The sequence below is a fragment of the Elgaria multicarinata genome, chromosome 1 (assembly GCF_023053635.1).
Source record: "Elgaria multicarinata webbii isolate HBS135686 ecotype San Diego chromosome 1, rElgMul1.1.pri, whole genome shotgun sequence".
Lineage (NCBI taxonomy): Eukaryota > Metazoa > Chordata > Lepidosauria > Squamata > Anguidae > Elgaria > Elgaria multicarinata.
Genome location: NC_086171.1, coordinates 187,134,616 through 187,151,126, shown reverse-complemented (window position 1 = coordinate 187,151,126; position 16,511 = coordinate 187,134,616). Strand labels below are relative to the sequence as shown.

Sequence of the window (16,511 nt, the reverse complement as noted above, 5' to 3'; positions counted from 1 at the left end):
GACTCTCAGTGTTCCTTCCTTGCTATCTTCAAAGGGAAATAGTTTGAAGCGTATGGTTTGACGCCAGCATTTCTAGGTGTTGCTTAATTCAAAGTATTTCTTGGGTTCCAAGACATGCCTCCAGAAAACATAAGGGATTCTAATTTATATAAAAAAAACAGCAGCTCTAAATAAAGCTTTCCAAAAAGAAATAGAACACACACACACACACACCTACATAATCTATAGTGTGTGTGTTCTATTTCTTTTTGAAATGCATTATTTATTTGTTTATAAAATTATGTCTGACCCCTTTGAGCTCAGAAAAGGCAACCTGAAATTTAAAATGTTAAAACCGTTTTAGAACTTTAAAACAACATACAAAATTAAGAACAGGAGAAAAAATACATTGCAAAAACTGCATGGAGCAAATACTTTTAAAATAGCTTAAAAGCAATTCAGAACAATAACAAAAAGTTTTAACAGCCTGCCTAAAAGTAAACTAAGAGGGAGCTGGTCTAACCTTCTTAGAGGGTCAGAATTCCACAAGTCAGGGAGCAACCACAGAGAATACTCTGCCCTGTGTTTCCACCAATCTAACCTCTCTTGGTGAGCCTCCAAACCATATCTTAAACTGTGGGCAAGGTCATATGGAAGGAGGTAGTCTTTTGGGTATCATGGCCCCAAGCTGTTGAATGGATCCAGGGTTCTAGTGTTTTGAGATAAACTATTTCACAGTCAAACAGACTGCCTCAGGAGGGTGATGGGCTCTCCTTCATTAGAGATTTTTTAAAAGCAGAGGTTGGATGGCTTCTATCCAATGAGATTGTAGTAGTGGATTTCCTGCATCGGTTGAATGCAGGAAATCATGGGTTGAATGTAGTTTCTTTCTGCTACAATAAATATTGGTTTTCTGTAGAAGTGTAAAATGGATGACACATGTCGTTTGTACTTTGATTCTGAGGGGAATACTAAGGTGAACATAGACATTGGAAAGAGAACTTTTATCTTTAACAAGCTCTTCACCTTCATTGCCCCTTCATGTTATTCATTTTTTTTTTTTTTGTAAATTTGTTACCAAGCATACTTAAATGTCTTATTCCCCCTATAGTTTGGGATTTCTAAAATACTGGGAAAATGCCCTTCTTTTTTTTAGCGAATGTAATGTATAGAATCCTGGAAGCAATGCATGTTGCACTCTTCTAGACTATGAAGTTAATATGGGTGCCAAAGGACATCAAGGTAACGTCTTGAGATGAAGAGACAAACGTATATGATTGGAGGTTGGAGAAGCCATTAGAATGATGTTGCAAAACCCTTTGACAGGAGACACCACGCCAGCTAGCCTTGGACAGATGTTAGCTGAAAACCTGCTTTATAGTATCTTATCTTTATGGGGATTTAAAAGCTTTACTGTTATCTATGGAATTTTTTTGACAGTATATGCTGCCTCAGAAGAGATTAATTGGTTTTTCCTATACTTCTGAAACAAGGCTTGCATGCAACCATAATGTTAGTGGTGCTGTGCCTTCACTTGCTTTAACTCTAAGACTTGGTTTGCACGTAATGACGGAACTTAGGTTGTTGCAACCATGGGTTGTCAGGGCTGAGCGGGAATGTGTGTATCACGTCCACGTTCAATTATCATGACATCTGAACCTGGAAACTCTGGGTTGTTTAGAGGTTAAACAACCCATGATTAACCCATGGTTTGTTGATCTGTTAATTCTGGATTGTTTAATCCCCTAAACAACCCAGGGTTTTCAGTTTTGGGGGTTGTTAATGGACAGCAATGAGCATGTGGTAGGCAACATGTTCGGTCCCATTCGGCTATGGCAATTCCTAGGTTAAACAAAATCTCAAAAGGTCTTCATGTATCAGGCAACCTTATTTTCTACCTGTTGAGTTGAGGGCAAGGAGCTCTATGTCAAGCACAATTTTGAATGTTAGCATCCAAAATGTAGTGGGTTACCATGTTCTGGTGGTTCCACTCCTACCTGACATGTTGATTCCAGAAGATAGTTCTGGGGAATGTCTCCTTAGCCCTGTGATGTTAATGTAGGATGCTGCAAGGTTCTATCCTGTCCTCCATGCTATCTATATGAAACTTTTTGCTGAAATTCTCTGGAGGTTCTGGAGTGAGGTGTCATCAGTATGCCATACATGATGCTGTAAATTTGGGGGCTTGGACAGGAGAGGGTCATTGGGGCCAAAAAATGACTGCGTAAAGTTTCTTAATAGTCAGCAGGCAAAGAAGTCATGTGTATCTTTTTTTATTGGGTATGTGGCCTATTTACCTAATAAATAGCTAGAAATAGCTTGAAAGTCCTGAGCTGTTTGTAATGGTGCCATACCCTTCTTTTCTCCCATCGCAGCTAATGAAATCTGTGTGCTTTCTGAAAAACCAGTCTTGCCCAGCCTGGTGCCTTAAGCCAGGCTGGCTGGGAATGATGGGAAATGCATAGGCCCTCTGTGGAACCCTTACTGTCACAGACTTGCTCTGGGCCTTTGATGTTGCTTTTGCATGCTCTGAAGGGTGTTTCCTTTTAGGTCACAGAAAGGACAGTACAAGGAAACGTGTATAGATTCCATTCACGTCAGTAGTTGGGCTCTTTTTCATCCTTCAGCCCATGCTGTCACTAAACAAAAATAGAAAAATAGGACATTTTAGAGTTTTATCTCTCTTCTGGAAGTTGTCCTTGTTGATTGGGCTTGGAGAGTGTTGATGTGTTTGCTCAGTAAATGTGAATGTTGAGCAGATACTCTTGTGTGTAATGCTCTTGTGTTCATTCTCTCTCTCAGCATCAGAAATTGTCCTTGCAAAATGAGCTGCTTTCCTCAGAAGACCTCCTTGGAGCTCCTGCATCCGGAATGCAGGCATTCCAGGGCAGACTCCTCGAGCAACTTATCAATGGATACCTTTTGGCTAGAGGTGGAAAGCATCAAAGAGAGTACTGAATCTGAGCCGGAAGAGTGCAACCTTATGGATGCCAAACCCCCAGAAGGTAACATCTCACTGGGATTGTAGGAACTGAGAATAATTATTATGACTGTCTGGTTACTCATCGTTGAGTAAGGTTGCATATTATTTGGACTAATCTTGGCTGTGTATTTAAAACGCAGCTGGCATAGCATAGTGGACATAACATTAATTGTGTCATCAGCCCTTACTTGATTGTGTTTAAAAACATGTTGCAGCTGCAAGGGGAAGGACCCAACCATGATGGTAGTAGGAGGGGGGCTTTGACTGTTGCCTCCCACCCAGTGGATCTAATCTGAATTGGATCCTTCCATGTTTGCTATTTGCCCTTCAAGGAAAACTTTTACTGCTGCCAATGATAGCTTCTCTGCCAGGCAAGTAGCCAATTGGGTCATTGATTCAGACTGGAATTGTGGTGGGAGCAAAGGGTTTAAGGCACCCTTCCCAGCACCTCCATGGCCCAAATCTGGTAGGGTGTTGTTTTTATGATCTGTGACGTTGTGGTGTTGTTTTTTAAAAAACTGAACTTATATCATGATCAGCATCATGTCTAGTTTGGCCCTGAGCTATGAATCCAAAAATCCCTTACTTGAATCTCACATATGTCATGAACTCGAGAGTTCGCCATAGGTGCTGCTGGAAGAGGGAGATTTAAAGCCTCTCAACCTCATTTCCATAGGCAATATCCCCACATTAATAGTATTCATCTGCTGCGCAGAATGGCCATTTTTCACTATCGATGGCACACACTATGGGTTAAATAAACCATAAGGGGCTGCAGTGTGTGTCAGCCACCAATGTGTATATTCAAGGCTTGGCAGGCGGGCACCACTGCTTCTCATGATATGCAAATCTGGTCAGCGTGGGTTGTTGCCATGGTTAACAAGCCACCCCAGAACCTTATTGCAGCTCATGGATTCTGGAAAATCTCTTGTTTTTGTTTCATACACCACCTTGAGAGGGTTCTAACTTTAAAGGCAACCTAAAAAAATAATTTTAAATAAAATAAATGAATTTGCCTGCATGCACAGATGTATATTCTCCATTAATAATCAGGGTAGCTCAACATTCTGTGTAAATGTACCCATTATATGTGGCTATTCAAATTGTGCTCAGGGGTAGGGGGTATAGACAAAACGTATAGCATATATTATATTTTTAAGTCTGCTAAAAGTGTCCTTAATACCCCTCCTTTAAAAAAAAGAGTCTGTTTTGAAAGAGCCATATTCAAACACAGTAGTGCTTAATTGATCTGTGGTATACACTTCATTCCTTCACCAAGAAGGGATGAGATATAAATAGATGTTTTGTGGCTCCGTGCCTTCAGGTTTGCAATATGTCTGGCTAGACATGAGGGGAGAAGAAATGAAAATTTTGACAGGAGACCACTACTTCTGCCTGTTCTCTGAGGAACTGAGAAGAGATGGGAATTTCTGTCATTGCTTGTGTCCAATGCATGTCAAAAGAAAACCAGAACAACAACATAGCAGGAGGTTTTTATACTGCTTTTTTTGTGTTCAAAAATGTGTGTGTGTGTGTGTGTGTGTGTGGTGGCAGGGTGTTGCCCTATAAATTCCAGTGCTACAGAAAGTATTGTAAATTGTACCTTGTTGTTGTTTTGAACCACTAGGTGGTGCTGCAAATAGTCCAGTAGCCCTTGGTAATAATGTATGTTGCTAAAATATTTTTGGACATCACCAAGTCTAAAAAAAAATACAAACAAAGGATTTATAGGAGCAATAATAAATAGGAGGGGAATACAAAGCCCTGCAAAGAGAATCAAGCTTTACAAAGGAAAAAGTAGATGGATACCCTTTTGAGATAAATGGAAATTTATTCTCAAAAGAATTGGCAGTAATGCCCCCATTTGTTGTGTCCAGATAGGGACATGGCAGTCCCAAGGTGGGTTAGTCAGTCAGTCTAAATCAGTCTAAATCCCGAAAGAGAGAGAAATATAAAAGTGCTGAGAATAATTTTATTTGTGGAACAGAACTTTTAAAACGCCCTGTGCATTTTAGTCAGTGCAGCTCCATTTTACTAGAAGTAGTAGTAATAATAATGTTAGCATTCATGTAGTGTTTAGAGTCTTCAAAGCACTTCACACAATTATCTTGTAATCCTCCCAACAACACTGTAAGTTAGGTCCGCATTAGCCCCATACTGCAAATGGGAGGCTGAGGGAATAGTGCCCCCTATTGAGTTCATGGCAGCAGTGAAATTTGAATTGGTAACTTGCTAATTTACATAAGAGCTATGCAGAATCAGATCAAAGACCTATTAAGCCCAGCATTCTGTTCTCACAGTGGCCAACCAGAGATCTGGATGGGAACTTATGCTTTTGTCTTCATTTGAGAATGGAAAATGTGTTGGCCTTTTATCAATGCATCCTCCGCTTTCTGCTTTAAAACCTCCACAATGCATATTCCAACGGTGACAGAAGCCCTACGCAAGTGTCCATCTGTACGGGCGAAGGGCTAACGTATGGAGGAGGATGTGAACATGCACATAAACCCTGCATCCAGCATCCCTGGCTTCTAGTTAGACTTTTGCATGTTGCGTGTGAAGGTCTTCAGACAATGTTCCCATGATCAGAAACCCTGATAAGGCAGGGTTTATGATCATGGAAACTCTATAACCATGTTCAGTTGACCGCATTCACAGAGCTCACTACAGACCTTTGTGCTCAATGCACCAGGGTCTAACTGGATACCGGCTGTGTGGGGATGTGCCCACATCCTCCTCCACACTTTAGCCCTGTATGTGAGCAAGTGAATGCCTGTGTAGGGCTAGAGCCTCTATCCTTTTAAGAGCTCCTGTGCCAAGCAGCATGCAACACGTTCAGATTTCTATTTTATTAGTTAAGCAGATTGGATGGAAGAGGCTGTGCTTCTGGGATTTGAGTTTTTTCCAAACTTTTCGTTCCTGCGAAGGCTTCCTCACGTCACGTTATGGAGTATTTCATTAGTGGTACTTAAATAGGCACTTCAGTATGTTGTGGATTTTCTTTGCGCATTATGTTATTTAAACCTTTGTATTGGCCATGATGGATACCAGTCTTTGAAAACCTCAAAAGAAGGCAGTTGTGCATCTAAGCACCTTGTTCCAGTTAGCAATGGCATCTCCTTGCATGTCAATCTTAGACAACAGGGATGACAAAGACTCTCTGCTGAAATCTTGGAAAATTGCTGTCAGTTGGACTAGACATCCTGTGCTAGATGGACCAATATTCTAACCCAATATGGAAAGGGGTTATATGATCTGTGGCTTTAACAGCTGAATGAGAGCCCAAAATTTAACACATTTCCATCCCTCTAGTTCTATCCTTGGAAAAGCTTCACATGCTGAAATTGTGTCTGTTATGTAATAGTTAACAGCACAGTTTCTCTGTCTAGTGCAGGGTCTGAGAGTGGAGGTGACTACTAAAACTAGGATAAGTGTGGTAACCTGGCACAAGGCTGGCAGCTGGGCATTCTGGCCCACCATGCCCTTCCAACTCTATGATTCTTGGAGAATAAGGAGCCCCTTAAAGCAGCACTGGGGAATCTGTGGCCCTCCAGATGTTGAACTACTACTATCTATCATTCCTCACCATTGCCAGGATGGCTGAGCCTGAGGCTGATGGGAGTTGGAGTTCCTCAACAACTGGAGGCAACTGCCTGAAGCCATGTTTAGCTAAAGTAATAGACTTTCAGCCTTCTCTTTCTCTTTGTGATCTTCTCCTTATTCTTTGCTTCTTAGAAGGAGAAGCTGAAGCCGAATGGCTGCAAGACGCAGGGCTCTCCGACTTGATTGGGGACCATACTGTGGAGAATGGCAACTATGTCCTGCTTTCGACATTGACCAAGACTCAGGCGGCAGCTGTACAGCGAAGGTTGGATACTTATACCCGCTCCCGGCGGAAGAAGAACAAGCAACCTGTCCGTGATGTCAGAGACATTTTTGGAGTGGTTGGCTCTGGGGTATGTTAGTCCACATGTTCTAGTCTATGGCAAGTTCTGCCCCTCCCCCCAATGGCTCTTATTTCTGAATTAACAGTTTGATGTGAAAAAAGCAGCTTCCCTGATAAGGTTGAATCCTGTAGCCAAATCTCTCTCTCCCTCTCTCTGTGTAAGCTGATCAGAGCATGGGCATACAGTTGTCTCTCTTACAACCCTCCCTGTAATGTTAGAGCCATTAATTGAATCTGTTCAACAATTCTTAGGGCATGTCTACACCAGCCATTTATCCCAGGATCGTCCCGGAATCATCCCTGTGCATGCAAATGACACACAGTGGTTCCTGGGAGCAGGCAGAGATGATCCCTCCATTTTCCTGGGATAATCCTTAGATGTAGCCTTAGTGTGCAAAAGATAGTCTTTTAATGTAAATAGAAGCAGACAGAACAGTATCCAATGCTGATACAGTTCTAGCAGTAATGACTTTGTGCTAGCATAAGCCAGTGCTAGCACTACATCATTTGCGCTTGCTGCGCAAAGGGAAAAAGAATTTCAGAGGCCAATTGCCACTTTCCCCCTTTGCCTCGCAAGCACTAATGACGTTAAGAACATAAGAGGAGCTGTGCTGGATCAGACCAAGGCTCCTTCCAATCAAGTACTGTGTTCACACAGTGGCCAACGGCCTGTTGGATGACACTGGCTCAGCGAATTAATGCTAGCACTGTGGCAGCATTGGATAATGCCCAGAGGAAGCTGGGGGGAAGCACACACTTGCTAATTGTCTTGTGGAGAAAAAAAGTTTCTGATTTTGCACAGTTCTGATAGGGGTGGGGAAACTTAGGCCTCAGAGCCAAATTTGGCCCTCCTGGGATTCCCACATTGCCCTGCCCCTTCACTTGGCTCCACCATTTTCTCTCAGCCACTGATCATTTGTGTCAGGAATGGAAACCATGGCTGTGGGTCTTGTAGTTTAGCTAGGATTTAATTAGAAGCAGTCTGGAAGGCTTTGGTGCCTGTTTAGCCTCTGGAATGTTACAAGCTGTGTGAATTGATCTCTGTCAACATTCTCAGAACAGAGTTGTAGAAGTGTTTCCATTTCCCGCAAATGACCTGCTCGTCTTGGCCTTGGGCAAGAAACTGTCTGTGAGAAATTGATAGAGAAAGGGTGGAGATTTGCAGAAGGGCTGCCCAGATTGAAACGTCATCTTGGTGAGCTGAGCAGTGCTGTTTGGACAGGGGCATTGCTGAAAGGCCAAAGCCCCTGTCTACCAAGTTGTCTGGAAGAGGCCTATGCCTCCCTTTTTAAGCTGGTGCGAAGGTCAGGAGCCTTTGCTAGGAACATCTGCCATGTATTTCCCAGAAAACCTCCCTGATTGGATCCATCACCATCTGAGACTCTGGGGCACTCTGTGCATTCTCCCTTTTAGGTGGAACTTTGGATTGCTAAGAACTTGCCATGAAAAGTACTGTGAGACTTTTCATAGACTTGAACTCTTGTTTGCTGTGGATTGTGTGTTTTTGTTTGTCGTCAGCTCAGTGCACCAGCAGACTGGGTTTGATCATTGATTGTTGGACCTTTTCTCTCCTCTGCCTGGACTCATGTGGCAAGGAGTGGCATATGCGAAAGCTGTGGCACGTAACTCCTTGCGTTTGAGGGTATACTTTCCCTGTGATCTTGTTTCGGCCACATGTTCCTTTGAGTTACCAACGTTTGAGCCGAGGTTGGACTAGCTCTCTTTGGATGTGCTTTGTTTGGCCTTCCAAGAATTTGATTGCCTGAGACATCATGTCAAGAATCCTCCTCTATTGTCCGGGTTTGGAACCCTCATATGGATTGACCTTCGCTAGTGTTCAGAACCATGGAGACAGCAACGGGGAAACCACATTGTTGGGGCTCTCGTCACGGTAGTAGTGGCTAACTTTTGACTGTTCTGGAATTTCTTGGAGCCTATAGCTACTGACCATCAGCTCTATGATTTCTCAAGTGTGGAACCATTAAGCTTTTGCCATGGGATTTCCTGCAATAAAGAAGTCTCACTGACCTCCCGTGCCAGTTTGTTAAAATGTGTACTTGCCTGGGGGCCCAGGAGACCTGACAATTTGGTGGTTTCCCAGCTGTTGTGCAAGCCCCCCCCCCCCCAATTCTAAAAGGTTGAAATGCCTCTCCTAAAAGTTAGTTACTGGCAGTAAGAGCTTTAAGCAACAATATGTTGTTGTTGATTGTTTTTTGTTTGCTTTTGTCCCTGTCTTTTTTGCCCCACCTGCCACTGGAACACAGCATTTGAGAACTTCTCCAAAACTGAATCCAGCCCATGGGCTGTAAGAATTTCCCCACCCTTGCTTTAGATGATATAAGAGGAAGTTAGTTTGGGGAAATTCCAGATCCTTTAAACCCCACCCCACCCCCAGTGTTTTATGCAGTTTTAAATGGCCAAAGCAAAATACAAATACAAACATAGCTGTACATGCTACAAAGCAAGCCTACACCAGAGGAAAAAGATAATCTATTAAAACTTTGTTTAGCAGTATAGAAACCTTTAAAGCACTTGCATTCCTCTTTAAGCTTTCTGATTTATGAGTTCCTTATTTGTCCTGAATGCGCCACGTGAGCCTATTTAAAACAGACAAGCTACACTGTTTAATAAGCCATTTCTTTTAAACTTGGAGTTTCCTTATAATTTTTTTTAAAAAAAATAATTAAATAATTTTATTTCTCTTTATTTCTGGTTACATTTAATAATAAGTCATTTTTTAATCTTTAGAAACGTTTTCTTTAAATTACACCAATTAGCACATTTTAGACTGAATCTCTTTCAAGATCTTGTTAATGGTATATAGAATCTGCTTCCAATATTTCTTTGCTTCAGTGCTCATCCACCAATAATTTGTTTTTAACTCTGCATATTTATTGTTTTGTACTGCATGTTTTTATCTGTACGCCGCCCTAAGGTCTTAATGATATAGGGCGGGATACAAATGTTTTAAATAAATAAATAAATAAATTCTGCTTTTTTTCCATGCCACACTTCAGCCCTGATCCAAATCATGCTGACAAATCTTAGATAGGTTTTAGGCTGTTAGATACCCTTGAGATAATGTTCTCGACAGCCAGTGGCCATGCTGGCTCGGGATTATGGGAGTTGCAGTCCAAAACATCTGGAAGGCACCAATTTGGAGAAGGTTGATCTAGTTCATGCGAAAGATGGTTCCACATTGCCATTGGCAGCTCCGTTTGTAAGCTTTTCGCCCAATTTGTGTTCTATCCTGGATAGGTGTCCTTCCTTAAATGTAATAAGGAATTCAGGACTTTAGGGCTGAATGTTGTGTGTCTAGCCACTGTGTTGCTCCTTCAGTATTTTGCAGTAATTATTGGAGTCAGATAGCATACTGTGCTGTCCTGTATGACTTGAAGTTCCCTGTGTGAGTGTGTACATGCTTGCATGTACAGGGAGTCAGTCTTCGCAAATTCTGATGCAAACCAAACTGATCTATGTTTCCTGGCCTAATGTACAGATTGGAATATAATTATTCTTTGGATTTCACACTTCTCCAAATGTTACGATGCTGTTCTTGGCTCCAAAAACGTACCAAAATATGTTCTTAGAAATTGGCATTTGAGGATAAAATGCATTTATAAATGTTTACGTTAAAAGAAAATATGTATTTAAATGCATATTTATATTGATGTTTTTGTGCAGATTTTAAACAATTGTACGTTAATACTGGAATGGGGCAGAATAGATTTAGGAATGAAAACATGTGAAATTAACATGGAATGCTCATAGGCTGAATTATCCATGCCTAGGCTGCATATTAGGCTGGGAACTTGTGGCCATCCAAATATTGTGGGACTCCAGTCCCATCACCCCTGACTATTGGACATGGTGGTTGGGGCTGATGGGCACTGAAGTGCAAAAACATCTGAAAGACCACAGCTTTTCCACTACTGCTGTACACAAACCCTCTCTCTCTCTCTCTCTCTCTCTCTCTCTCTCTGTGTATGTATGTATCAATTAGAGAGGACCACAGGGTAAGAAAAGGCTTAGAACTCGGTGGCAGTGAACATGTTTTGCATGCATTAACTCCCAGATTCTGTCCCTTTCATTTCCAGTCAGGTAACAGTGTTGGAAAAGATCCCTTCCTGCCCAAGTCCTTGGGAGAGCTTTTGACACTTGGTCCAACATAATATCAGGAGATTTCTATGTTCATATGAGGGATTTCAGTTTCAAAGGGTTCAAATATGAATAAGATAAAGATTTTGCTTCTGAATATGTTTTAGACATAATACAATATTAATAGTCTGCAGGTATACATGTATACATTAGGATTGTCAACTGATTTTAAAAACAACTAATCTATTACCTGACCTAATCACCTGACCTATGACTGGCTAATCACTACCTGACCTAATCACTTCAGCTAATAAAACTAAAATAAACTTTTCATTTTACCAAACCCACAATATATCCGTCTTTTTGAGAGAGAGGATGACATGCAGGAAAATTTACAACTCAGGGCTCAATCCTATGCACGTTTAGACACAAAAAACTCCTGCAATTCCCAACAGTCCCCAGCCAGCATTAAATCCACCCAACCTGATTAGTCATCAGTTGATTAACTAATCAAATTTTAAACAGATTAAAAAGGTTCCAGCCCTAATATTAAGCAAACTTAATACTATCCATGATATTAAAACCCACAGCTAATTAGTTCCTTTCACAAACACACGTCGTCTTTTAAATATGATTCGTAACTTGCAGGCAATCAAACCCATTCTCTTGATTAAACACAGAGAATAGTTTCCTTGTTTGCAGCTTTGAGTTCCTTTTAGAATCTTTGCATCCCCAACTTAAGTTTTTTCCCCACCCCAGTAACCTATTTTTAGGCAACAAAACAACCTGATGGACTAGCTTAGCTCTTCTTGTCTTTGAATACACCCAAATTGTTCAGTGACTCTGTAAAGTCTGTTAGGAGACCTATAGAATCTCAGCACAATGCAGCATTCCTGCTGTGCACTGACCCATAGCTGCTACGTTCCTGGGATGCTGCAGGTCTCGTTCAAGGAAAAAGACAAGTAAAATACTTCTCTGACTCAGATTGTTCCACTTAACTTGCATTAGCACCAATTTGCCTCTTGATCTTTGGTCTACGTTAGCATGACGTCAGAGTTCTAATTCGGACTAGAGCTTAGTCAAACGCTTTGTGTTCGCTGAGATGCAGAAATCATGAGGACACCCAAGCACGTACAGAGTAGCTTTTCCTTAGCATGGAAATTAGAGTGCATGATTTCAAGACAAGGAGGGATGAGTCTCTTTTTGAAATTGTATCTTGGTACTCTCATGCCATAAATTCTAGTCAACTACCTTAGAAATTATTAACCACTGCTTGGCAATCATTAAAACTGACAACTGGAAGCAATTTTGAGTTTGGGAAAAGAACGGCCTAAAGAAAATGCAAGTGTCTAGTACCTTGTATTTAAAGAAATACTATCTGGAGGTTTTATCTTGCTGTCAAGAATAATAGCCATTGACAAACTACTTTTCATGGGCCCTATAGAATGGGATTCATCCATATTTGCTGTTGCCTATGAATTTTGAGTTCTGCTCTTCATAGGGGTAGTGTAATTTTTTTTAAAAAAGCTCTTTGTATGTGTCGTGCATGTGTGTGCACACACATATATATTAGAGCAACTAACAAAACATTGAAATCTTAAAGGAAAACATTTCAGCTTCTGCCTTCTTCAGATGCAATGATGTGATTCAAAGTGCCCTGTAGTTCATGTGGCACTTATAGGACAGAGAAGTATGAAATAGTCCAAGGCGTGATACATGCTTTGGATGAGTGATGTCAGGTGTTAACTTCCAGGTTAAGGTCATGTGGCGTTATAGCACTAAGCCTATATATCCAGAAGTGTTTGCTTTCTTTCTTTCTTTCTTTCTTTCTTTATTTATTTATTTATTTATTTATTACATTTTTATACCGCCCAATAGCTGAAGCTCTCTGGGTGGTTCACAAAAATTAAAACCATGAAGAGCATAAAAACAACCAACAATCTAAAAACACAAATACAAAATTCAATATAAAAAGCACAACCAGGATAAAACCACACAGCAAACATTGATATAGGTTAAAATATGGAATTAAAACAGCAAAGTTTAAATTTAAGTTAAACTAGGTGTTAAAATACTGAGAAAATAAAAAGGTCTTCAGCTGGTGACGGAAGCAGTACACTGTAGGCGCCAAGCGAGCCACTCTGAGGAGCTCATTCCACAGCCAGGGTGTCAGAGCAGAGAAAGCTCTCCTCCTAGTAGCCACCTGCCTCACTTCCTTCAGCAGGGGCTCATGGAGAAGGACCCCTATGGATGATCTTAAGGTCCAGGCAGGCACATATGGGAGGAGGCGTTCCTTGTTTTTGGATCAGATGGCATCTCTGTGGCAATAACTGATAAATCAGAAAGGCTGTGATCTTCCAAATTAAAGTGTTTTGCAACTGGTTGTTCCAATTGTTTGGTTAAGATTGCAGATTTGTATACATGCACACCCAACCACCCACACACCAGCAATAGAGTGTTCTTAGTTGGATTGAACCACTAGCAAGGAGTCTGTTTGTTCTGTTGTCTCTGTCTAGGATTGAATTTAGTTGGCGTCCTACCCACTTAACAGATTTCTCGATACGTGGCTTTACTTGTGTTCTGTACTCTTTCTCTAGGAGACCGAACCAGGAATGGACTCAGAAATGGATCGATCACACCGCAGGTCGGCATCATCAAACAACATTCAGAAACGTAAGAAGGAAGCTGTATTATGGGGAGATTGAGGGGCTGTTCACACAACACAACAGTCCACTGTGGGTTATTTAACCCACAGTGAGGCTGGAGTATATGCAACTGTTATTTTGAATATGCATCCCTGGCCCGGGGTTGTCATGTCATACAAACCTTGTAATCTTGGGTTATGTGAGGGTTAAACAACCCTTGCATAACCCATGGTCTGTTTTAGCGTTAATTAACCTTTGTATAATCCACATTCGCCAGGTCCACATGCCACGACGACTCCCTGGATTGCATATGCAACCTGGCACCCATGAGTGCTGCAGCTTTTCTGAACCCGGTCAGAATGTTATTTAGAAGCTGAGGGTCTAGGTGTCCTTTGTGAAATTATAAAAGCTAAGGAGTCCTTCAGTGCTCAAGTGGATATATGAAGGACCTTGCAATGAAATTTTCTTTGGTCTGCACCCCTGTGCTAGGAGTAAGTCCACTGTACAGAATGGGGCTTACTTGTAAATAGGCATACATAACATACATTTCTGATGAGCAGTAATTTTATGTAAATATTCTCCAGTATGCTATTTCCTTCCTTTAATGTCTTCCTGTATATTGCAAATGGGAATTTAAGACCATTCCGGTGTACCGATTTTCAGGACTTGAGTTAATTTATGCAACTTGAACTATAGTAGTAGGTGCCTGTAGAAGTTGGAGACTACTGATTTTAATTGAGATACTGAGTGCAAGTCGTTAAATATCCAAATTTACTTGTGTGAGCATGTGAGCAAGGTTCTTCTGACACGAGTTCTTATATACCAAGACTTCTTCAGCCGTTTTAAAGTTTAGGAACAGATACGTGCAGTCCTTTCGAAGTGTGCGGTGGTGATTTCTTAGAGGAGATTCCATAGCCTCTTCAAATGGACACGACTTCAGTCCATAGGCATTGAAGATGTTCATATATTTCAGCAAAGTGTTTAGGTTCTGCTGATCTTGTATTTAGATTTTGCATTTTTCTTCTTCTTTTCAAACTTCTGTCATTAGCAGATACAGTGGAAATCCAAGACTTCCCATCACCATTGAGGGGTTCTGCAAGAGAAGAGTTATTCAGCATGGAAATAGCGTATTCAGAGCAGGCGGCCATCCTTCTCAAAGGATCATTCTCAAGGGAATCTAGGAGGATCAAGGATGAGAGCTTTTTACCTGTAAGACTTTGCTTCATCTTAGCAGACTGCTGTGTGCATTTGACAATTAAGAAAAGCATGGGGGGATTATTTGAGCTGATCCTGAATTGCCACATCCCTCTCTCCCTTTTGTCCTTCATGGTTTAGAAATTTAAGATCGCTAAAGGCAGGCTGGGAGTGACCAGGATAGGAGATCTATCTCTGCAGGATATGAAGAAGATGCCCACATTGGCACTCATTGAGCTAACTGCTCTCTGTGACGTCCTCGGCTTGGAGCTGAAGAGAAACAAGGCAACAAAACGGAAGGCAGCAGGTAGTTGCTTCCCCCCCTCTCCTTTTAACTATGAATTTAGCATCATGTGATTCTCATCATCAATTACAATTAGAGAAGGAGACAATTGGTAGATTACCAGATCTGGAAGTAAGTGGGTGGGTGGATGGATAAATGAATGAATGTGTAGATTGCTGGGGGGATGTGACACCAGAGAGTGGTTGGGAAGGTCTCTCAGATCTGATGTAAGCCATCTGTGCCCTGAACTGAATCAGCACTGATTCCTCTGCTCCTCCATGTCAAACAGGAGAGGGGCTAGTGCAGACCAGCCCTGCTTGCACAACCTGATACAAGAGTTGCACAGAGTTCTTTTGTGTCCTTCCTTTTAAAGTGAAACTCCTTGGACAAATGCTTGTATGCCTAGGTCAAATTAGCCTATAAGCATGCCCTCTAGTGTGTGATTGGGTGCACCAGGTCTGCACAGTTTGTGTTTTGTCCTACCAAGTGCAGAGATCTTCCATCATTGAGTGAGATCCCACTGTAAAAGAATAATCATGCAGACTTGTACCTTTCATTGTTAAATTTGCCATCACTCCTGCAAAAACATTTTATAGCTGTTTCTCACTATATATTGCTAATTTACCCTCCCAATGGTCTTCATGCTTTCACTTTCTGGTTTTCTGCTGATCACTTTTTTTCTGTGAAAGATTTGTAAATACTGACTTATAACACTGTATCCTCCATTGCAGAGCACAAGCTTTTTGGAGTTCCCCTTGGCATTTTGTTAGAAAATGATCAGAAGCTCCTCCCTAATACCAGAGTTCCATTAATTCTGCAAGCGGTAAATTTATTTCACATCTTCTTTGGGGTTTTGGAGGGGCAGGAGTCTTTGTCTACGTCACTTTTAGTTTTGCTGCACATCCCTTCTTTCCTTTTTATAGTGAAATTCTTCAATTTTGTTTCATAGTTACTGTCATGTTTGGAAAAGAAAGGGCTGGACACGGAAGGAATTCTGAGAGTTTCAGGATCCCAGAGCCGCATTAAGGTATAGTGGAAAAGGGTTCCAAGGAAATATATCAGTAGTTGTTCAAGAGAAGGTTAATATTTGTGAGCAAGCTTTCTGCAGGATGGTTGACCTACCACTATCATTCTTCCCCTACAGTGTGCAAATGTTGCAGAGTCCTGGGTGTGTCCTAGACAAGAGTGGATAGAAGGATGACCATGGCCCACCTGTGGACTACTGACCAATTTCTGGTGGACCACCTAGCATAGCCTTCCCCAACCTGGTGCTCTCCAGTTGTTTTGAGCTACAACTCCCAGAATTCCTGACAATTGGCCATGGTCAAAATCCAAAACATCTGAAGGGCACAAGGTTGGGCACGATTGACCTAGCACCTGTTG

At 41.5% G+C, this 16,511-nt stretch overlaps 1 protein-coding gene across 1 annotated transcript in view; it reads left to right on the top strand.

The window, feature by feature from the left end:
* The window catches only part of ARHGAP40 (Rho GTPase activating protein 40), a 45,178-nt gene that overhangs the window by 14,689 nt on the left and 13,978 nt on the right, over positions 1-16,511 (top strand). Inside the window, exons 2-8 of the mRNA XM_063120052.1 lie at positions 2,788-2,984; positions 6,698-6,918; positions 13,604-13,679; positions 14,700-14,860; positions 14,987-15,152; positions 15,860-15,951; positions 16,078-16,155. Of these exons, the coding sequence (XP_062976122.1) occupies positions 2,788-2,984; positions 6,698-6,918; positions 13,604-13,679; positions 14,700-14,860; positions 14,987-15,152; positions 15,860-15,951; positions 16,078-16,155 (991 nt within the window). The remainder of the gene's footprint in view (positions 1-2,787; positions 2,985-6,697; positions 6,919-13,603; positions 13,680-14,699; positions 14,861-14,986; positions 15,153-15,859; positions 15,952-16,077; positions 16,156-16,511) is intronic.